Source organism: Solanum verrucosum, unplaced genomic scaffold (assembly GCF_900185275.1).
Source record: "Solanum verrucosum unplaced genomic scaffold, falcon-dt-bn FXZP01000213.1, whole genome shotgun sequence".
Lineage (NCBI taxonomy): Eukaryota > Viridiplantae > Streptophyta > Magnoliopsida > Solanales > Solanaceae > Solanum > Solanum verrucosum.
This window is the reverse complement of record NW_026020043.1, coordinates 884,913-909,547: the sequence shown is the minus strand read 5'-3', so window position 1 is coordinate 909,547 and position 24,635 is coordinate 884,913. Positions and strand designations below refer to the sequence as shown.

Genomic DNA, 24,635 nt, shown 5'->3' with positions numbered 1-24,635 from the left:
AAACACAATTTTAATTTTGAATATTATTCTTCATTTGAAAATAATAATTACATTTTATAAATACTCAAAATTTTATGATCAAACGTATATAATTATCCATAAAAACTCGACTAATTACTCTTGTCTATTTTTTTTCTGTCCATCAAATTAACTATTCTTTCTATCAATTCTATTTTGTGGGTAATACCTCTTTTTTCTTTTTTCCTTTTTATTTTTCTACATAATCTAATTTCATTTATTTTTCTTGGCTCTCTGTCTTTATTCTTCTTTTTTCTATGCAATAATAATAATAATAAAAAACGGCTATAGTAAACAGCCGTTCACCTTTTAAAAAATATAACATAACACAATATACATTTTGTATTTTTTTTTGTAAATCGGTAATCAGAACAACTTGACATTATATTTATTTTCTCTTCTTCTTTTATTTTTTTATTTTTTTTATCATTATTAAATTATTTTTAATGTATTTATTTTTTTAAAATAATCTGATTCTACACATATTTTTGACTCCTTTATTTTGTTCTTTTATTTTTAAAAAATCTCTTTTTCCTATATATATATATATATATATATATATATATTGAGAGAGAGAGAGTGTGTGTGTGTTCACTTTTTAATTTATTTCTTGTTTTTTCTATTTCAATTATCTTAATCACAAATATTCTAATATCTAGTATATCAAATCAGTATCATTTGAAATACATTATTGCAGTATACTATAATACCTATGTATCATAATCCGGAGTCAAAGGGGGGTAATTTGTGTAAAAGGGAAAAAAATTGAATAAAATTTTCAAAAGGGCAAAAAAAAATTTGAAGATCAAACCAAAAGGGCAATATTTGAATGGAAGGATGATGTCGTTAAATCGTTGGTTGAAACGAGCATGCTGACAAGAGCCTTGAAAGGCGCACGCTGACATGAGCCTTAGCTTGTTAGGCAGAATGCTGACATGAGCCTTACAATTACAACATTAAAAAAACTATTAATACTTCTTCTTCAATATTTATTCAATCGTTTTTTTGTTGTGTTTTCGTGTTCATTCAAACTGTTAAGAATCGATAATGTGATAACAAAAAAAAATCAAAATCGTTATCACGAAATTTTGAACTTCTTTCTCACACAGTAACACAATATCATCCGCAATATAATCCTTTAGGGTTAGAGAATATTTTGTTTAGGAAAAGAATTTATTCTTTTGATATTTTATAGATTTTTATATAATAAATTTTTTATCACTTATATAGGTCAATTAATCAAACTGCGTTACAATATTCTTTGTCTCTTACTTATTTCTACTTCTGTATCGAACATCGAAGTCATTAGGCTTCATAATTAATTATATATAACTACCTATTTCTAAAGAAAAAATGCAAAATTTAAAAAGACGTAACCCCACCTACCCACTCGTGATAAGAATTAAAAAAATAAAGATATGAATGAGAAAAGACATACAGAAACAGGTTTGACCAGAGTTGTATTATAAAGCTGGTCAAAACTCTGGAGTCACGAATCACTATGCACATGCATTATCAAACACTAATTTCTGTTAATAATAACAACATTAAATATGTAACTTGCAAATCAGAAACATTCTCAATTGAATCCACCTCATTCAATATCCATTAGATCCATCTATGGATCCATTCAAATCTCCTTCGATAAAAAATTATATTATTATTTATAATATATATTTTAAATTATTTTTTATATATCTAGTAGATGTCAAACTCCTTTAGATTAATTATTTCTTTAAGATTTTAAATTTTCTTAATAAAAATTCTGATTGAATCAACACCTTTTGAGTTAAATAACTAATCCAATAATATAATATTCCTCCATTTTAATTTACGTGGCACCTTTTGAGTTATCAAAAACTTAAAACAAAAAAAATGAAAGAGACGGTAATTTGTCAAGGGCCCAAATCATGTTACTTTCTGTTTGAGGCATTAAAACGTCATCATAGTAAATGGTTATATGTTCATCATAAAAATTAAATGACATTAGATTCTCATTAAAGTGTGGTGCGTTGACGCCAGCCGCCAACAATATTTGTCTCTATGAAACAAATTAAAGTACACTTTCTTAATTCTTGCTTTAGGTACCCCACTCATACTCATCTCTTTTGCTTTAAATACAGGGTCTGTTTGAAAAGTCACTTGATAATTGAAATTGGTGTAATTACTAGGGTAGTAATTATCAACCTAGTAATTATACTGTTTAGTAATTACATTGACTTATTTGGTTGCCACAGTGTAATTACACTGTAATTAGACATGTCTTGTTTGAATGTCACGGTGTAATTACACATGTTCTGTTTGGATGCACAATTGCAATTATAAAATTATAATAAATTTTAAAAATAAAAATTAATTATTTAAAATTTATACTAAACAAATAAAAAACTTTATAAATGACATTAAATTAAATATTTAAGATATATATTCTTTTTTGAAAATATATTAATTAATAAACATATTTTCTGTAACTAATATTATGAAAAAATAATTAATTTATATTTTTTCAAATTAATATATTTCAATTGAATTGATCGTAACAACTAAGAGTATGAAGTTTCTACGAACATCGTGAAATGTATGTTTGATAAAAAGAATAATATATAAATAAAATGTCATAAATTATTAAATGTTTGACAAAAATAATCTATCAAGTCTAATTAAAAATCACGTGCAATGTAAATTCAATATTACTAAAACAAATGAAACTGAAAATATAACATAGGTTATAAATTCAAAACAAAAAATTTAACATAATACTCTTATAACAAATTTCAATATAGCAATAAATATGATTTATTTTTATTTTTTCTTAATAAAGAAAACGTAAGTCTATAACCTTACTTAACAATAAATTTTATTTTAATTTAAAAATTAGAATACTAATAAAATTATGCTAATGAGAAAATAAGCATGGCATAAAGAAATATATAATACAAGAAAATTACATAGAATCACGTAAAGTAAGGTTGAGAACAAGAAGAAAAAGAAATATAATAATATAAAATAAAAAATAAACTTTTGCAAATTTTTAGAATAATAAAAATAAAAAAAGAACTTAAAATAATAGAAGTAAAAAAAATTAAAACAAAAAAATAAAAAAAGAAATTAAAAAGTAATCAGGTGGTAATTACACCATGTAATTACCAGCAATTCACAGCCTCTGCCTGTGAATTGTAGAGTGTAATTACCCCCTGCCAATTACACCAATTACCTGCTGACCAAATAATTACTTGTCCTTCCAAACAGAACAAGACAGTGTAATTACACCAATTACACCAAATTCAATTACTAGGGTGTCCTTCCAAACAGGCCCCTAGTATATAGTAGTATGTGCTTCCTAAATTCCATTTTCTATCTCTTATTAAAATGTTCTCATTTTTCTTTCTTTCTTTTTTCATCACAAGGACTTAGGTATAGTTTGGTTGCGAAGATTAATAATATAGGGATTAATAACACACAAATTAGTAATATAGAGATTAGTAGTGTAGGGTTTATTGTTTATTAAGTATTTGGTTCATTATTTCTTATTTTATCTTGTGTTTGGATTAAAACTCTACAAAAAAACTTTTTTTCAATTATACCCTTGAATTATTATGAGATTTCTATTTCATGTAATGAGATCAAGGTAGATAATCGTCCGACAATATTATTATTTTTATGGCCTTCTAACTAGCTTAAGAATAATTTTGTTGTCATGTTTGCTATTTTGAGTTGAATTATTTGAGGGTAAATAATTATCATCTTAATAAATTGATCACTCACAAAACATCAATTTTCACTTTTAAAAAGATAGACCATCTACTTATAAAATCGTAAAGACGGTAAACAATAGTAAAATCGAATAAATTATCTACATTTACACATAAAAATGTCAAGTTGTCATTTTAATATGTATATAATTAGGGGTGTGCAAAAACCAAACCGATCAATAAACCAAATCAAAAAAAATATTATTGCTATTGAGTTATTGGGTTAACATATTTTTAATGATTTTATTAAAAAAAACTATTCGGTTATCAAATCGGTTTTGGTTTTTACGGTTAGATTATTGGTTTATAACCTATTAAAACGATGACACTTTTCTACTTTACCCTTCATAAATATTAAACATTACTCTTAATTTAACATAACTAGATACTATATCAATACTCTACACTATAGTCTACACACTTCAATGTCATTATCTTTCTTGATTTGCTTATAGTCTACACACTTCATATTTCACAGTATTTCTACTTCACATAGGATATTTCATATTATGTTTTGACGGTAACATGTAATTGTAGCCTTCGTACTACATTTTCTCTTATTGATGTGATTTTTCATTATCTTTCTTGTTTCACTATATCAAAGCATTTACAATTGATTTGCTTATTTCACTGTATCGCGTCAAATTGTTAGAGAAGTGAGAAGTCATATATTTATTTTATGAACATTTTTTTATTGAGAAAATAAAAAAATCGAACCGTTTACGACCAAAAACATATAAATCGAAAACCGATAAAAAATATCTTATTGGTTTGTTATTGGTTTAGTGTATTTAAAAATCGAAAACTTATAAATCGAATCAATTCTACATAAAACCTAAACGAATTGATCAATGCATACCCCTATATACAATTTTAAAAATATTTAAAATACAAATAATTAGAAACCCACATATATACCAACAAATAATACATTTGCTTAAGATCACAAACATTATGTGGTGATATATTTATCTTTTATCAATGGAGACTCAACTAGTAAGGAAAAAGTACATTATGACTGATTTTCTTTTTATTGTCTGAATATTCAAGAGCTAAAACCATTTCAATGCCCCCTTTCGCCATGCATAAACTAAATTAATAAGTAAGATAAGCATGAAAATGAAACCTTCTATAAATACAAGTTCCAAAGCAGTTTATTTCTTTCTTTGTTCATCATTCTCTCCATAGCTATGAGAATAATTTCTTTGCCTCGGGTCAACGCTTGCCTCCACCGATATTGATATGTGTATGTCTGCTAACCAATTTATTTTTCTATATCCTCCCAACTTATTTTTTTATTTTATTTTCATGTATGATTAATAATTGAACAATCGTATCGAGCCAAATCAAATTAAAATATCGATAACAATCAAATTGATAAATGTATATTATATTTGATTTAATTTTAATAATTTTAGAATCAATTAAATTATTTTGATTTTGATTTTGATTTTAATTTTGATTTTTATTAATAGCCGAATAAAAGTGGACACCCCTACTAGCTAGTAACTATTTATTTATACATCTTTATTGTGTCATTTATGTGAATTCATTTCTTTCTTCTATCTCCCATATCTTTCATGGTATTCTACCATAAACTTTATTTAGGCCAATAACATCATGTGTAAATCTATCTTCCTTTGGTGATGAATTTCATAAATTTTCTAATCAATTGACAAGAATATACTTTGTGTAATAGATCTACGGGACATAAATTTAATTGATTTTCTTTCACTCTTGTGCTATTCCTAAGGGTGTGTTTGGTATGAAGGAAAATGTTTTCCTAGAAAACAAGTTGATTTTTGACTTATTTTCTCATGTTTGGTTGGTGAGTAGAAATTATTTTCCGGAAAAGATTTTTAGTGTTTGATTTATGAATGAAAAATATTTTTGAAAAATATCTTTTATTTTTACTAGAGTAGAAAATAATTTTTGAAATTGAAAATATTTTTTAAAAACAAACTTAAATGTTTTTTGGGGGTGGAGGGGGGAGGGGCGTGGTAGGGGGTGGGTGAGGGGGGGTCGAGGGTAGGGGTGAAAAATTGAAATTTTGAAGTTGAAAATATTTTTTAAAAACAAACTTAAATATTTTTTGGGGGGTGGGGGCTTGTAGGGGGTGGATGGGGGTGGGTGGGGGGGTCGAGGGTTGGGGTGAAAAAATAAAATTTTGAAGTTGAAAATATTTTTTTAAAAACACTTAAAAAAAATTTTGGGGGGTGGGGGGTGCTAGAGGGGGTGGGTGGGGTGGGGGGTTGGGGCTTGGTAGGGGTGAAAAAAATGAAAATTTGAAATTGAAAATATTTTTGAAAAACAAAGTTAAAATTATTGTTTTGGGGGTGGTGGGGAGGAGGGGGGGTTGGCAGGGGGTGGGTGGGTGGGGGGTCGAGGGTAGGGGTGAAAAAATGAAATTTTGAAGTTGAAAATATTTTTTAAAAACAAACTTCATTTTTTTTTGGGGTAGGGGTGGTGAGTAGGGGGTGGGTGGGTGGGATCGAGTGTAGGGATGAAAAAATAAAATTTTGAAGTTGAAAATATTTTTTAAAAACAAACTCAATTTTATTTTGGGGGGGGGGGGTGACCGGGGAGGGAGGGTGGGTAATCGAGGATCGGGATGAAAAAATAAAAATTTGAAGTTGAAAATATTTTTTAAAAACAAACTTAATTTTTTTTCTTTTTGAAGGGGGTTGGGGGGCTAATAGGGGGGTTGATAGTGGGTGGGGGTAAAAAAATAAAAAAATGAAATTAGAAATATCATTTAAAAACAATTTTTAATATTTTTTTGGGAGGGGTGAGGGTGGAGTAAAAAAAATTAAATTTAAAAACAATCTTTTAAATTATTTTTTTTGTGGGGGGGGGGGGGGGGGGGGTGGTTCTGGTTTGAGGGTAGAGACAAAATAAATTGATTTTTTCAATAAAAAAGTAATTGTAATTTGAAGTTGAAAGAGAGTTTTGGAAAATGTTTTCCTTAAGTTTTGAAGGGAAGTCATTTTACTTAAATTTGAGGAAAATGAGTTGATTTGGAAAACATTTTCCAAAACATTTAACCCAACCAAACATGAGAAAATTAGAAAATATTTTTCTTCATACCAAACACACCTTAAATCTATGTACGCTCTATCATTTTTTTTCTAGAGCTTCATCATATGCCACGTGAATTTAATGACAATATTTTAAAGTGATAAATATTAAAATTTACTTTAATTTATAAATTTAAGAGTGACATATTTTTAATTTGCATTAAAAAATTAAAGATCAAATTCATCAAATTTTAATTTTATAGTATTAATTTTTAACAATGACATTTTCAAATATTTTTTATTTTATATCTACTACTTATATATAAGTGTGGATAACCACATAGAAGGCAGTCAACATGTCTGCTTCACATGTGTGGTTCCACACTTCTATTACTTTTGTCTATTTTTTCTCTTAGTTTTAATTTGTTTGTTTTATTTTTTAATTTTTATATATTTAAAAATTACGTAAAAAATATTATAAATCATGATAATTAATATTTTCTATCTCTCTCTCTCTCTCTCTCTCTCTCTCTCTATATATATATATATATATAAAATTAATCAATTTATGTCACATAAAATGGAACAAAGAAGTTGCATGTATTATTTAATTTGAAAATTAAGTAAAAAATATTGTAAATCTCAATAATTAACAACATATTGACTCTTGAAATTCTATTTGTGCTACATAAATTGGGACAAGGAAAGTAACATATATTATTATTTAAACATTACGTAAAAGTACTATGAATTACAATTTAACAACTTAAAATATTTAAAAATCATATTAAAATTTAATTGGCTCCCTAAATTTTAACTATGTCACGTGAAACAAAAAATAACAGATATTGGGCGCTTGTGTCTAGTTATCTAATAAATGACAATAAGCTAAGTAAGCAGCTGAACGTCATGCTTGCATAATTATTACTTGGATGTCTTCCGACTCCAACACGTGTAACTAGATTTTCCAAAATTTTGGACCCCACCAAAAATGTCTTTTGCAATTACAAGCTTTTCTTTGAGTCACCTTTTTGACAGTTCGGACTAACAAACATATATGCTTTTAAATTTGATCTCATAGATCTTTTATCGTAAGTTTTTCATATATCTTTTAAATATATTAAATTATTAATTATTGAGATTTATAGTACATTTTACATAGTTTACAAATATATAAATTTCATTTCAATAAAATTGAAAATTTTGTGCTCAAATTTTCGGTCAAACTTAAACTATTTCACTCTCAAAAAATGAAAAATGCAACATCAATTGAGTCAGAGAGGTTATTTTAATTTGAATAAAGTTGAACAAGTAGACACATTAGTTTTATGTGACATAATATACATAAGACAACATGTAGAATGAAAATTATCATGTATAGGATGTCATGTAGAACGTGTGTATCTATTTGTTTAACTTGATGATTACTTGTGCACATTCAAAATTGAATAAAATAAATGTAAGCTAAAGTCAAGTTAAAAAATATATTATTTATTATACCTTCTCAGTTTTGTGTTGCCTGTCAATTAAATGTTATTTCCTCATAAATGTTTGGATATAAAATTATGAAAGTAATATGATTGCTTATGAGTTATGAATTATGATCATTCACAAGGTGGGATCCTGAAAATATTTTATGAGCTTCACCTATATTTTGTACTCATTTTATTCTTTTTATTTGTCCATTTAGAATTTTACATATTTCTTAAATTAATGATTAATATAAGTATTTTATCATAATATTTATGTTAATTGATATAAAATCTTAGATCCTGAAAAGTAAGTTGAAATAAGTCATTAATACTGAACGTAAAATATGAAGAAAGAAATCTCTTAATATGCTAATAATAAGAAATAAAATTTAAAAAATATTTTTAATGTAGTAGATAAAAAAAAAAACGGAGAAAGTATTTGACTACTTTCTACTGTTTTCAATGGTAAGAAGACTAACGCAAAATTTCAAAGGACAACGGAAATTTTATTATAGCAGTTGTATGTTCTTTTTATTGACCTAGTTGCTCATTTCCTTTCTTTTTTAAGTTACCCATTCAGCTATAAAAATTACGATTCACAGTTTCTCAAAATAAATTTTATTTTATTTGAATATAAGTGTTTAACCGTAAAAATTTAAATTTATGTTTCAAACTTGACAAACAATTTATAATATATTTATTTTATTTTCTAACTCACTTTTTTAAAAAACTGTATATTCGAAAATAAATATTAATTTATATATCCAAAAAATAAAACCAATTATCAAAAGAATTATTATTAAACTCGTGCATATCACGGACTATTATTTATATTATTATATAGTGAGAACCTCCTAAGTTAAAATGTAAATTATTAGAATATCCCATCAAATATCTTAAATATTTTCTATTAAATATAAATATAAATATAAGTTATACTTCTTAAGAATGAACTACCCTACTAATAAATAAACATACTCGCTAGACAACCCCACGATAGGTTTATTAATTATTAATTTAAAGAACTTAAGATATAACACAGACATATACGTACATCGATTATTATAATTTGAAGAACTTACAAAATAGCATATATTTACTAAAATATCGTGTTTAATTATCACCTCTCATAATTTTTTTGGTAGATATACGATTATTTCATGTTATTTATTGGGTATAGTAAAAATATGTTTAATTTAAGAAATAACATGAATATTAGAAAGGAAGTGATGAGTTTTCTATTTTAAACTATGTCCTAAAGGGAATGATTTTGAACAAATTAATGTCATACTAGACATATTAGGATTAAAAGTAATACATATTGGGGAGTTGAATGACATTTTCTTAATGCATAAACCACAAAACTAATTTAGGAATAATATTTAGAAAAGTATAATTTCCTATACAGGTAGGATTATGATATATATTTTTTCATATTTTTATCAATATCGATAACAAAAGTAGTGATTATGATAGATCAACAAAAATAGATGAAAAAAACAATATACCCAGAATATCATTTATAAAAAAAGTATTTGATGAGACATTTTAATATATATTTGTATTTTATAAAAATAATTTAAAAGGTAAAAAATAAATCTCACACACACACACACACACACACACACATATATATATATATATATATATATATATTTATAAAAAATTAAATTTCAATTATCTATTGTACCGTTATTATTCTAATGAGAAAAAAAACGTTGTTAATCTTAATGTTGTCTTATTGTTTTAATCTTGGCAAACAAGTCACAATTTAATGATTTACATTTATCATTCACGTGAAATGTGCTCTATATTTTCACATATAATTATTTAATTCAAAATATTATTTTAATAAAATTAATATTATTATACAATACAATTTACTACATGACATTAGATACTCATTTTCTTAAAAATAAAGAACAAGAGTATTACTTATGACAAATCAACCAAAAAGGGATGAAAAAAGTATACACGCAATATCATTATAAAAAAAGTATTTAATGAGATTTTTTATTATATATTTGTATTTTATAAATTAATTAAAGCAGGTTAAAAGGAAATCATATGTACCTAATTTTAATTTTAATTCTCTATTATTCTTATGAGGAAAAAACTTTATAAATTTTAATGACATCTAATAATATTGATCTTGACAAACAAGTCAAAATTTGATGATTTACATTTATCATTCACAAATACTTTATTTTCACATATAATTGTTTACACAAAATTTTATTTTAATAAGATTAATATTATTTTACAATACAATTTACTAAAATATCGTATTATATTTGTTCACCTCACACAATTTTTATGGTAGATCTACAATTATTTTGTGTTATTCTTTCTGTATAGTAATAATATGTTCAATTTAAGAAATAACATGAATATTAGAAAGGAAATGATGAGTTTTCTATTTTAAACTATGTCTTAAAAGGGAAAGATTTTGAAACAAATTGATGTCATACTAGACATATTAGGATTAAAAGTAATTCCATTTTCTCCATCCATGTACCACAAAACTTATTTAGGAATAATATTTAAAAATGTATAATTTCTATACAGGTAGGATCATGCATATCATATAATATCTATATTTTTTTTTCTTATGGTCACGAAAAATCAACCAAAAGAGATTAAAAACACAATATATTCAGAATATCATTTACAAAAAAGTATTTAATAAGACATTTTAATAAATATTTGGTATTTTATAAATAATTAAAAAAATAAAAAAAGAAACCACATTTATATCTATTAAATTTAATTTTCTATTATTCTAATGAGAAAAAAAAAACACTTTGTACTAAATCTTAATTTTGTCTTATTATTTTAATCTTGACAAAAAAGTCAAAATATAATGATTTCACATTTATCATTCACATGAATTGTACATAATTATTGCAATAAAAATTAATTATTTTAGAATAGAAATATCTTAATTAAGATTGTGTAAATTATTTTGTAACGTTTATTTGGGGGTGTGGTTTTGCGTGAAGGCGGCAAATGGCAAGAGAATAGCATATCTCCATATTCCGAAATTACCCCTATTTATAAGTAAGAAAAGAACATGACTAATAGCGCTTAAGTTTTGGCGGGTGGACTGTTTGATCAAAATATTTGTAATGAAGGGTAGAGTAGTAATTTTATTAGATCCTCGCGCTTAGGGTTTTAGCCAGGGGCTTTATAAAGGGCACAATTTTATATCCTGATCAGCCACATCTTCTGATTCACTGTCGGTTCTCTTACCGCAGTCGGTTTAATACTCATTTTCAGTGATCACTTCTCTGTTTTGCTCTGTTTTAGTTGTGATCAAAGAGATGGATCTAAGTGATAAGGTGAGTGATCAACATTCATCATTTTAACTTTGATCGATTGATCATGCTTGTTTTTTTTTTTTTTAATTTTATTTGACTATTTTGATTTAGGTGATGGGATCTGAGGAAGTGATCACTGGACTAGCAATGGAGATCGCAACTCCAGAAGTGATTTTATCTGAAATCCAAGTGAAAGCTGCAGAAGTGATTTCATCTGAAATCCAAGTGAAAGCTGCAGAAGTGATTTCATCTGAAATCCAAGTGAAGACTCCTGAAGTGATTTCATCTGAAATCCAGCAAAAAACCTGTGTGGATTGTGGTGCTATCAAAACGCCTCTTTGGCGTAGTGGTCCTGCTGGCCCTAAGGTAAGTTTACAACATGGATTAATTAATTTTTTTTCCTAAAATGTTTTAAGAAATCTAATTTTGTTTCAAATGTAGTCGCTGTGCAATGCTTGTGGGATCAGGAGCAGGAAGAAGAAAAGAGATCTGCTGGGATTGAACAAGGATGACAAGAAGACGAAGAAATCGTCTGCTAATTCTGCAAGCAGCAGCGGTGATAGCGCCAGCAGCAGCAATGTGGAGAAGAAGAAGAAAGCTCCAGTGAAGAGAGCTGATTCAATTTCACTTCACTGGAGTAAGCTTGATGAAGTTGAACGAGCTGCTTTCTTGTTGATGTCTCTCTCTTGCAGCTCTGTTCGTGCTTGATCAGGGCCAGCGACAGCGATGCTTGTGCCCTTTTTGGGTTGGTTGGTTGGTGGGTGGGGGAGTGAGTGATCAGTGGTGGGTAGATGATGTAGGAAGTAGAATCATAAAACAGCAATAGAAAAGGTTAATCTAGTTGAGAAATTATTTCTCCTAGGAGTTGAAAAGGATTCTCTTATCCTTTTTAGATTTATTAAATTTATTAGTTTAATCAAATTCCTTGTTATGCTTATCAAAACATCATCAAATATATGGAAATTTACTTCTTTATCAAATCCATTCCTTTTCATCGTACATCAGAATTATTATTTTCATTAAATAATGAAAATACAATCATAAGTATAAAGGATCGGATTGCCTAAAAGTGTTATGATTGTGGTACAAACATTTGACTAACTAATAATTTAATACAAGTAGAACTTGGTTTGATCAGATGATGTTGACATAACAAACAAATAGGCCATATGTGAAAATCTAAAGTTGATTGAATTTTTTAAAAATATTTCTATGTTTTTGTTGGAATATTATTTTTAGTCGATTTGATAGATATTTTTGAAGAATTTAAGCAATATTGGTAAAAACTGTGTCTTTTGGACATAGTGATGACAATTCATGCATATTTAGAGAAATAATAGGATATTGAATAGGACATAGTGATGACAATTCATGCATATTTAGAGAAATAATAGGATATTGAATATTCCTAAAGCATTTCTCTTTTTGGACTGCTAAACGCAAACCTAATTTTCCAGCTCATCATTCTGATTTCTTTTTTTGATCCTTTGCCCCCCTACGCCTTTCTACATTTTGTCTTAATTAGTAGTATTTTCCTCTTTTAAAACGGAAAAGGTCAAAATATGTTCTTGTCTTTTGTTAATATATTTTAATCACATATATCTTATTATGGTCAAATACTTTGTTCAAATATGTTTTTGTTTTAATCTTTTTTTTTTTTCACTTAATCAAGTTACGAGATTAAATTACTCAATTGACGTCAAATCTTGATGTGTTGTTTGGCTATAGATTTGAAGTTTAAAGCGAAAATTTGATTTTTGAAATATGTATTTTACTTGATTTTTTTTAATGTTTTGTAAATGAAAATTTCAAAAACCGGCTTCAAGATAAATTTTTGTAAGTGAAAATTTGAAAATATTTAAAGATTAGATTGTAAAATCTAATTAAATATTAAAATTAAAAAAATATTTAAAGATAAAATTTTAAAATCTACTTAAAATATCTATAACCAAAACTAACCAAGAGACCTAGATTTATACAGCCCAATATGAAAGACATATGGTCCCAATGCTTATTTGGCCCATTAAAATATTTAATGTGTTTTGTTGGCTTGTCTAGTCAGTTCATGGTAATGTGATAAAAGTTTATATTTTTGTTTCATAATATAACACAAGTTATGCTTTACAGTTACAAGAATATAACAAGTTATGACACTTAATTCTTACAGAACTTATGTCATTAGAGCATAGGCGTATGCAAGAGGGGGTCACCGGGTTTACGTGAACCCATGCTCTCCTCTCAAAATCATATATATTAGTGTTATGTTTTTTAATTTTTTGTTAAATTTAAATGTGTGAATCCACACTCAAAGTATTATATAATGCAACAATGATTGAGTGCACCTCTCAGTGAGGTTAGAAATTTGGCTTTTATATCTATCTTGTTTTATTTTTCTTTCTAAAATTTGGTAACATCTCTCTAAGTGGTTATTGATAACACTTTTGACTTTTTTAAAATTAATTAAGCATTTCAATTTTGGAACTATAATTTAAATTTTAATTGTTTCAATGATAAGAACCTCAATATCAAAACCGATTAAATATACCTTTTTATCATAGTGCATCCATCATTCCGAAATCTTGAATACGCCTCTGCATTAGAGACATAAGTTTAGTTTCAAAATATTGTGTCTTAAGAAGTTCATAACACACACATTATGCCTTACATAACTTACGAGACATGTCAAGATCTACTGCTAATTAACCAATTAATTGCATATAGTATTAATGGGAGGACAAATTTACTCAATTTTGCATTGTATGTAGGTCGTATCTAGGAGGGCTCATTTGCCTTATTACCTTTTACACTTTGTTACAATATTAATAACCTTTTTCCTTTTAAAAATAAAATGAAATACTTACTAAAGGAATTAAAAAGAAGAGGATGTCGTTTTCAGAAAAGTATATAACATTTTTAATGCATGAAACATAATTAGTTTAAGGAACATGTTGAGATTTATAAGAAAAAAAAATTGTTTAGATTTTCAGAAGAGAGGAATACTTAATTAAACTCACTAATAAATTGTCATATCCAGGAGCAAAATATGAGGAAATGATCTACTCTTAATAATTTGTAGGGAAGAAAATGACCTACGAGCATCTAAGAGATATTTAATTAAATTAATATTTGTAATTAATGATCAAGAGAAATGGAACCATCAGACAGATCATTGTGATGTTTATAATTGGTTGTTTTTTAGTTACAATTGGAGGCTTTGGGTTTTGGGGATAGAAATGGATCAGAGGTGGAATCTCACTCCTAGGTTTTGTTAAAGTTTTTAAGTTGGGAATATCTAACTCGTGTTTTTAGAAGAAGGAAGATCACTTGGTTACCTTTTGTAGCTTGGTGATTAAAACTCAGATAGATTACTTACTCTTGAGGAATGACGATAGAGGCTATTGTAAAGTCTGCAAGGTTATCTTGAGTGAGAATCTTATTACCCAATATAAGCTTTGGATGATGTATTTAGAGATTAAGCAAGGGAGGAGGAAGAAGAATTTATATGACAACCATGAATTAAATGGGGGTGGCTTGACCCGCACCTTCTCTTCGGATATGGAGAGGAAGTTGATTGCAATGGAGGCTTGGAGGAGTAGCCGGAATACAAAAAGCACATGGGATAAGAAAACTAGTTGCATTAGGAAAGCAATTAGAGAGGTGCTAAGGATGTCTAAGGGTAACATTGGTGGTCAACGAGGGGATTGGTGGTAGAATGGAGAAGTTCAAGGCAAGTTGTAAGCAAAATGACAGTTTATGCAAAGCTGATGGAATGCAAGGACGGCGAGGAGAAGCTGACGAATAAGAAACAAATTAAGGCACCAAAGACAAAGGCTAAGTTAGCGGTTACAACAACAAAGACAACAACCTTCGAACTATTATATACTGAGTGGATAGACTAATGTGGAGATACGAAATTGTACAGGATCGCGAACTTGAGAGAGAGGAAAGCTCAAAACCTGGATCTAGTGAAATGCATCAAGGATGATGAAGACATAGTGTTGGCGTAAAGACTCTCATTAAGCAAAAATGACAAGCTTACTTCCACAAACTTTTGAACGAAGATAGGTACAAAATATTGTGCTAGATAATTTGGAGTACTCTGAGAGACATTCAGAATTTTGAGTACTGTAGGTGTATTAAGGTCAAGGAGGTTAAGCACACTATTATTAGGATGGACGGGGGAAGAGCAACTAGACCATATGATATTCCAATGGAGTTTTGAAAAAGCACAACCACACAGGTATGAAATGTTTAACTAGTTTATTTAACGTCATTTTAAAGACGACTAAATAAATGTCTGAAGAATGGAGGTGGAGTACAATGATTTCGTTGTACAAGAATAATGATGATATTTATAATTCTATTAATTATAGGGGTTTCAAGTTACTAAGCCACACTATGAATGTTTGAGACTGTGTGGTGAAGTTGAGCGTAAGGAAGGGTGGGTGTGTCCATTTTCGAAAATCAGTTTGAATTCATTTCATGGCTATCGACTACACAATCTATCCATCTTGTGAGGAGATTTGTGTAGAAATACCAGAAAAAATGGGACTTACATATAATGTTCATTGACCTAGAAATGCCTACGACAATGTACCAAGAGAGGTTATCTAGAGATGCCTAGAGGCTAGAGGTATACCGATGACTTACATCAAGGCGGTAAAGTACATGTATAATGGAGTGCCCAAAATGCATGTTAGAATGCTAGGAGAAGACTGAAAGAACTTACCAGTAGATATGAGATTGCACCAAGTATCAATTTTCTTATCCCATTCATATTTACCTCGATATATGGATGAATTGATGCGGTCCATTAAAGATGAACTTGGTGTATGCTTTTTGCGGATGACATAATACTTAATAATGAGACATGCAATGGAGTTAATGCTAGGTTGGAGGTGCGAAGACAAACTCTAGAGTATAAAGAGTTCATGTTAAACAAGACCAAATTCAAAATAGATTATTTATAATGCAAATTCAGTAATGTAATGCAAGAGTAGGAATCACATATTATCTCCAAGAGAAATATTATTAAGTATCTTAGGTCTATAATCCAGGAAAATAGAGACATCAACGATGATATCACACATCATATTGGTGCGACATGATGAAGTGCAGACTTACATCTAGAGTCTTGTGTCATAAAAAGAAACCACAAAATTAAAAATAAAAAGGTAAGTTTTATAGGATGGTGGTTAGACCGGATTTGTTAAATAGGGTAGAGCACTGGCCAGTAAAAAACTTCCTTATTCAGAAGATGCATTTCACAAAAATGAGGATGTTGAGGTAGATGTGTGGGCATATAAGGAGCGATAAGATTAAGAATAAGGATATTTAGGATAAGGTGAAAGTGAACTCCGTGATGGACAAGATGAGAGAAGTGAGTGAAGAGGAGAGTGATGAGGTACAAGATGTTGGTTATAGAAGGTTTGGAAAGAGGAAGAGGTAGGTCGAAAAGTATTAGGGAGAGGTGATTTGATGAGACATGGCACAACTTCAGGTTACCGGGGACATGACCTTAGATAGGAGAGTGCGGAGGATGCGTACTAGGGGTAAAAGATTAGGAGATAGTGGAGTGTTATCTTGCTTTTCAAGGATTTATGCTTGTTGGTATTTGTTGTTATACTAGCCGCATTTTATAGTTCTTGCTTTTGATATCTATCATTGTCTATTGTTTACTGAGTTTCGACTATCACCCTACTTTTTTGGTGTTTGTTCCTTTATTGTAGGCTTTGCTTCCCTTATTAGTTGTTCTTCTTCTTTGTACTTGGATTTGCTGAATTTGAGCTGAATGTCTTTTGAAAACAACCTTTCTACCTCCATGAGGTAGTTATATTAAAGTTTGCGACACTCTATCCTCCCCAAACCTTTGGGGTATAGTGTCCAACTAGACACCCTTTGCGTTTAGTCTTTTCTATCCCAAAATAATTTAACCTTAAAACAGAAATAGTAACAAAGAAGAAGAAAAAAATTCGATCCCACTGATTTTATAGTATGTTCTTAATTGGAGTTAATGTTGCTATAAATTGCAAAGAGCTTTTAAGCAAGTAGTTATTGACACATGTGAAAGCCATGTTATATAGTGTTTTCTTGAAATTTAATTACTTGTTTAGTAAAGTCGATCATGCAATCGAGTAGATTTACTAGTTTTCATGCTAGTCTGTGATTGAAATTTTCTTTTTTTCCTCAAAAATTAACATCAGCAACAACAGCTATTGCCTGTGAAAATTTCTTAAAAGTGGAAGTAGGATAACAAGTAGGGTGTACATTATTCTATTCAAATAACTTATTCTATTTTTTTGTTTTTGATTTTTCAATAGGCGTGACTCTATGCAACCAAAAATAAGGCACTTGTCTTAGGCTCTCAAATTTGACATCCTCATATTTTTTTTTTGCAATAATAAGATTATTACAAATCTTCTTAAAAATAAATATAAAGATAATACTGTTCGTTTCAATCTTTAGTTTAAGTCTACAAGATTCAAAAGTCTCTATTGATACTTTTTTTTTCAATCAAACTTCAAATAGTATGTCAAGTCAAAATCAAACATACAAATTGAAATGAAAGAAGCGCTATTTATAGAAAAAGTAAAACGTTTCATATAGAAACAAAGATACAACTTTGCATCTTAAAATAATTTTTAAGAAATATTTTACCAGCTTTGTATCTTAAAAATAACAAGAAGAATAGACTTTAAATAAAATAAAACATAATATTAATTATTATTCAGAAGTTTAAGGCCCTCTAATTTATTTTTGATTTTAGGCAATGAAAGTGCTAGAGCCACACCTATTTTCAACTTTTCAATTTCTTTACAACTTTATTTGATCAAACTCATTGCATCTCTGATAATATGATATTTGCCCTTCTCTTTTTCTTCAAGATTATCCCCTGATTTTCTTGTTTGCTTTAATTTGCTGAATGTAGCAGCCATGCATGGAAAGACCTAATTCAAGATGGTAATCACTTACTACATCTATTATCTCTATTCTTTATCCTATCTTAACAATAAAAAGAGAACTAATAACACGAATCTTACTAATTTAGATCTTGATATGTTCTCTTTTGTGTTTTCAAAATTATCATATTTAGTTTGCCAAATATATGTATTTGACACATCTAAATACATGTATCTCCGGATACATGCGAAGTCGATATATGTATATAAATATGTGTACTTAAAAATGTAATGAAATTACACAAACTAAATTTTAATTAGGAATAAATCATGTGTCTAACGACTTATCATTTTTAAATTTTATTTTTTATTAAAAGATAATATTTTTTCAGTAATGTATCTGATCAAAATTTCAATGTCATTGTATCTAAACTAAATCTTAAAACAATGTATATGAATTATACTTTTTAGCATGTACCTGAAACTGATAAAATGTATCTGCTTGTTATTGAGTATTTACTCATCATTAAAAAATGTATCTAGATTATATTTTATATAAAATAAATAAATAAATTAATCTACACATCTGCCTACATATAAAAAGTTGATATTGTGTTTAATTAATTTATCTAAATTATGACATAAGTTTTCTTATTGTATATGATATTAAATTAAGTGCATCTAAACAACTTCATGATGAAGTATGTATCATAGTCCATGTATCATATATCATATACATGTCCAGTGTGATATAATTATAAGGATAAGATTAAGAACAAGAAGAATAAATAAAAAAAAGATAAAAATAAAATAGGAGGGTAGACATAAGAAAGGAATTAAAGACAACCAATTCAATCTTGAAATGACATTCTTTATCTGAAGTTCTTTTGCTAGTGCAAACCTTTATATCCAAGTTTTCTTTGTATTTGTGATGAAAACTTATTGTTATTCTTACGTACCTTTGATCCTTTGAGCGAGAGAGCCCTTGCATACAAGATACCTGAATCACTATGACCAACTTTCGTCTCTGTTCGACCAATAAGTCGCACCGTTTGACATGTTTATTATATACCACTAAACTCACGAGCAAAATTTTAGCTGAGTAAGACCTACTTTCACACATGTCTCTTTACGAGACATCTGTTATGCAATCTGTATTCTAAACAATACTGATGATAACAAAACTTCTTCCCCAAATAAACTACCCACCGCCACCCGTGGATTATATAGGTTGTATGCCAATCAATGGACAATCAGTCTTGTGTCATAGAGCCAGCATTATAACTTCATCATACAATCGACAAAACGAGGGTAAAAATGAATGGGTAATTAATGAAAACACAAAACACATAATGGGCTCAATCAATAAAATATTAAAACTTATAATGGAAAATTGACAGAAATAGAACTTCAGGAACGTAAGTATAACTTCCCTAAGACTTGGTGAACTTGTAATGCAATTTCATTTAATTTCCCAATCAAACTTTTTTTAGTTATATACACCACAAGCTGCTCAGTATTTCAGAAAATTCAGACCGCCGGAGAAAATGGAAGGAACGACGCCGTTCGACGTACCGAGGATAAAGCTAGGTTCACAAGGTCTAGAAGTTTCCAGGATCGGGGTGGGCTGTATGAGTATGTCCGGTAACTACGGCCCGCCGAAGCCCGAGCCCGAAATGATCAAGCTACTTCATCACGCTATTGATACTGGAGTGACCTTACTCGATACTTCTGATGTCTATGGGCCTCTTACTAATGAAATCCTCATTGGCAAGGTGAAGATCCTTTTTAAAACAAGTTATTGCAAAGTGCTGCATGAATTACTTGTACTTCCTTCTAACTTTGTTGTACCTGTCTGATCCTGTAGTGTTTCAATCTTATATGTTTAGAATTAGTCATCGAAGAGTGAAAAAGATTTCAATAACATATAATCTTTCGTTATTTACCTCTTCCTGCACTAGCTTGTTGAGAGTTGTCGATTTTTCAATGTTTTATCATATGGGTTAGAATTGTTTATGCTTAATATGAATTGAAGTTGTACTTTTTCATCTGATACCATGGCCGGTTCTTCTCTGTACTTGATTTACATAAAACTTGGAGTATCTCAAACTGATAAATCTTCCAGAGAGTCGATCTGTATCCTCGTAGATCTATGCTTTACATTTTCTACCTGAGTTTTATAGATATACGTTCATGTTAAACTACCTGATTTTATGTAGGCTATTAAAGGAATAAGAGAGAAAGTACAAATAGCTACCAAGTTTGGTATACGTTTTGAAGATGGAAATAGGGGCATTTGTGGTGAACCTGCATATGTAAGGGCTTGTTGTGAGGCCAGCTTGAAGAGACTGGATATCGACTGCATTGATCTGTATTATGTTCATCGCATCGATACTCAGTTGCCAATTGAAGTCACGGTTTGACGTCTTTGCTCCAAATTTCTATTTTTGTAGTGAACTTCATCACTCTTAAGTTTTAAGAAGTAGTTGCGTTATATGATTTGCGTGTCTAATCAGTTAAATCCTATTTCATTGATCATAGCCTATAGAGTCAATTTTTTCCCAAGTTGTTTTCCAAAAGTACTACTTGTACTTGGTTTGATTGGTATATCAGTCCATGTTGTATGCGACTCACCTTGTTAAGTCTATGCTACTCTTCCATTTTTGCTTCTCTTTGTTTTACGATTTTATTGATTTGTCATTCTACGAACTTCTTCAATTTGAGATAAACACTTTCATAACAAGTTATTTCTGAAATACTTATAATTGGAAATGAATTTTCGAGACAACAGGTTGTCCCAACATTTGTGAATTCCATCATACCTAGTTAATAAATGACGTCGTTTCATTAAATAGTTTCTCGCAATTAGGTTTTTGTCTTGCCATTCAGATCCTGTGATTTATGCAATTGTCTGAAGGTCTATGTGACTCACAACTGCGGAGTCTGCAGTATCATTACTATATTTACAAAATTGTGCTATATATGTTCTAATACTGCTTGCATAATACTGTTGTAAGATGGGAGAACTGAAGAAACTCGTTGAAGAGGGTAAAATAAAATACATAGGTCTATCAGAGGCTTGTGCATCAACAATCAGAAGGGCCCATGCTGTTCATCCAATAACAGCTGTTCAGATGGAATGGTCTTTGTGGACTAGAGATCTGGAGGAAGAAGTAGTTCCTACTTGCAGGTGACACATATCTTAGGTCAACCCCCTTGCGTTGAATTACTAGCAAATGAGTGTTTGTTCTGATACTTGTCATTTTCAGAGAACTTGGCATAGGGATTGTACCCTATAGTCCTCTTGGACGAGGATTCTTATCAGCAGGGGCAAAGTTGATTGAAAGCTTGCCTGATGGTGACTTTCGCAAGGTTAGACCACATAAATCAAAACTTTGACTGCTTTTGTGTTTTCTGTTTTATAGACATGTAAGCTGCAAATTTGCAGCGAGCATCAACTTGATGTTTTTAGTTGCATTTGAATTTAGTAGCTTGTTATCTCTTTGTGCATTGATATTTTACAGAGATTCTCAAAATGCTCTGTAAGGTAAAGCCTTTGCCAAATCATGCTCATAAAATGCCTTTTCCTCAGACCCCCTTTTAACTATGGTGATTGATGATCATGACCTGTGCTGGATACATAAAATGCAGAATAATAGTAAGGACATTTCTATTGACAGCTTCTCTAGGAATAGCTTAATGAAATATATTAGTCCTTATAGTACGCCTTCTTGTAATTTGGAAATTCTACTGGTTTATGGACATGCTGATGTCTTTGAATCCAACTGCCTGACACTAACTAAGCATAAAGTGATATGGTTTTACCAAGCATGCAGTAATTTGACCAACTGCTAAGATGGGTATGTGATCATATAAATATTAAATAAAATTAAACATGATCCATATTCGCTAGAAGTGCAAGTAGCATTGAGAATGAAATAAGAGAAGTGCGCTTGAGATGGTTTGACATGTCTTGTGTCGACCTACAGATGCACCAGTTTGTAGGTGTGAAACTATGGCGAGTGGAGGTGTTGAAAAGGAGACGAGGTAGAATCTTGAAATACTTACAAATTTCTAAGGATAAATGCATACTTAGATAAAGAACCATATATAGGTGATATCTAAGCCGTGGAGAGTAGGATTTAGTCTTTTTTTAAGAACTTCTAATATTGTTTTATATATTTAACTTATATTTTGCTTTTATTTTATCTGATATGATGATAACGTGAGTTAAACTTAGGTGGAGAAGTCAAAACTTCATGTAGTCGATTCCAACTTATTTGTGATTGAGGCATAGTTATAATTGCAGTTGTTATTCCAGGTTCAGGAAAAATTATCCTAAACTTCCAACTCACCCTTTCATCGATGCATCTGGTGACTGATTTAACGCACAATCTATCAAGATAAACATTTTGGCACAACCTTTTTGGTCCGTGAAATATATAGCTAGTGTAGTGGTTGCATGAATGTATCTTAGTATTTCAACTGCAACATTAATTTATTATTTTGCCGGTTTGCTTTGTAGAATTTCCCTAGGTTCAAGCCAGAGAATTTTGAGCATAACAAGCAAGTATTTGAGAAAATCAATCTAATGGCTGCAAGGAAAGGATGCACTCCTTCACAATTAGCATTGACATGGATTCTTCACCAAGGAGATGATGTATGCCCTATACCAGGCACTACGAAGATTGAAAACTTCAACGAAAACGTAGGAGCCTTATCTGTAAAATTGACAGTGGAAGACATGAAAGAACTCGAATCGTATACCTCTGGTGATGTTGTCAAAGGTGAGAGACATGTATACATGTCGTCAACTTGGATAAATTCAGAGACACCGCCATTGTCCTCCCTAGAAAGCTGAATAGGGGTTTGACAAGTGATATCTATTTGGCTTCTTATGATGCTCAAACTCTCCGAAGATATTGTTGCACCTATGTCGGATCTTCCAAAATTGCACTATGGAAAAACATGGTAATATTTTTGAAGAGTCCGAACAACATAGATGACTTTTGTAATGTACTTGTACTTATTTATGAAGCGAGATGTATGTTATGGATTGCTCCTAAATTATTTAGTACTGGCTTTTGTAATGTACTCATACTTATTTATGAAGCGAGACGTATGCTATGGTTTGCTCCTAAATTATTTAGTACTAAGCTATCAAAACAGCTTTCATTCAAGAATACTCATGCTTCAATTCACCTTATAAAGGTGTAAAATGAAGGGAAACAACTACTATATTACAAAAAACAAAACAAGAAGCAATGTTTTGACAGGTAAAATAATAGAGGGGCATAACAAAGGCAACAAGAAATCACAGTGGAAGACCATCTGACCATCTAAAACATACAGAAAAAAGATAGGGATTTCAACTCTAGGTGCACAATATACTTGAGCATGAGCATGAGCATGGCTGCAACAATTAGCTAAGAAAGAATTCCACCCACTCTTTTTTATCCTGACTAGTACCTTCGTGGGCTGTCTGCAGACTGTCCCAAATCTATTAGGTAGTGAAGCAGGAAGAAATTCTATTATACTCATCTGGACCAACTCAAAACATTAGAATCTTTTTTGCCTCGACATTATTTTGAACAATAATTTATCATTAGCATCTAATTCAAGTTTTCCTTTGGAATCAACGTCTTCCTATCTTTGCCAAGTTTTGGGGGAATGGTTGGCCCATCAAGAACTACATTTCACAAATCATGATTTTCTCTGATAATATAATCCATCATCCTGTTCTTCCACTATCCATAGTATTGCCCGTTGAAGAGTGGTGACCTGGTTAAAAAAGCGTCTTCCTGAGATGTTGATGGAGCGGCTGATATCAATCGAAAGAAACTACGCACCAACAATTATTTTTAGGAACCTAGTTCCTCGAGTCGTATTAGAAGACAAAGTAAATAACATGATTTAATTTATCATGGAAAACTTTCTTTCTCAAGAGAATAAAAAAATCACGACCTACAACTTGTAGGATTTTCAGCAACCTCCACTAACCTCAAAGAGCAACTTTAGATTACAACTTAATAATCAAAGGGACTACCTCTAGTTCCTCACCTCAACAACTCACTCAAACTGTTCAACGATTAACTACAAATGTTTTCTCTACTCTTCAAGAAGTCAAACTCACTTCTTGCTACAATTCTCACAAACT

The 24,635-nt window shown here is 29.7% G+C and overlaps 2 protein-coding genes across 2 annotated transcripts; both read left to right on the top strand.

Moving 5' to 3' along the window:
- The first annotated feature begins 11,582 nt into the window (after positions 1-11,582).
- Positions 11,583-12,287, top strand: LOC125821679 (GATA transcription factor 15-like). Its single transcript, XM_049501079.1, has 3 exons — positions 11,583-11,600; positions 11,691-11,945; positions 12,021-12,287. Exons 1-3 carry the CDS (start codon positions 11,583-11,585, stop codon positions 12,285-12,287), a joined length of 540 nt encoding a protein of 179 aa, XP_049357036.1.
- A 7,708-nt stretch (positions 12,288-19,995) lies between these two features.
- On the top strand, positions 19,996-23,614 carry LOC125821675 (probable aldo-keto reductase 2). The gene is made up of 5 exons (XM_049501073.1): positions 19,996-20,253; positions 20,698-20,895; positions 21,496-21,668; positions 21,748-21,850; positions 23,004-23,614. The coding sequence occupies exons 1-5, from the start codon at positions 20,026-20,028 to the stop codon at positions 23,337-23,339; spliced, it is 1,038 nt and encodes a 345-aa protein (XP_049357030.1). The 5' UTR covers positions 19,996-20,025; the 3' UTR covers positions 23,340-23,614.
- Positions 23,615-24,635: the final 1,021 nt, after the last annotated feature.

What these genes read in the sequence shown, in the direction of transcription:
- LOC125821679 (XM_049501079.1), top strand. An exon ending in GTGGTCCTGCTGGCCCTAAG is followed by an intron (nt 11,946 to 12,020) that starts GTAAGTTTACAA and finishes TTTCAAATGTAG; the next exon opens with TCGCTGTGCAATGCTTGTGG.
- LOC125821675 (XM_049501073.1), top strand. Translation starts at nt 20,026, where the DNA reads ATGGAAGGAACGACGCCGTTCGACGTACCGAGGATAAAGCTAGGTTCA. An exon ending in GAAGTAGTTCCTACTTGCAG is followed by an intron (nt 21,669 to 21,747) that starts GTGACACATATC and finishes TGTCATTTTCAG; the next exon opens with AGAACTTGGCATAGGGATTG. An exon ending in CTGATGGTGACTTTCGCAAG is followed by an intron (nt 21,851 to 23,003) that starts GTTAGACCACAT and finishes TTTGCTTTGTAG; the next exon opens with AATTTCCCTAGGTTCAAGCC.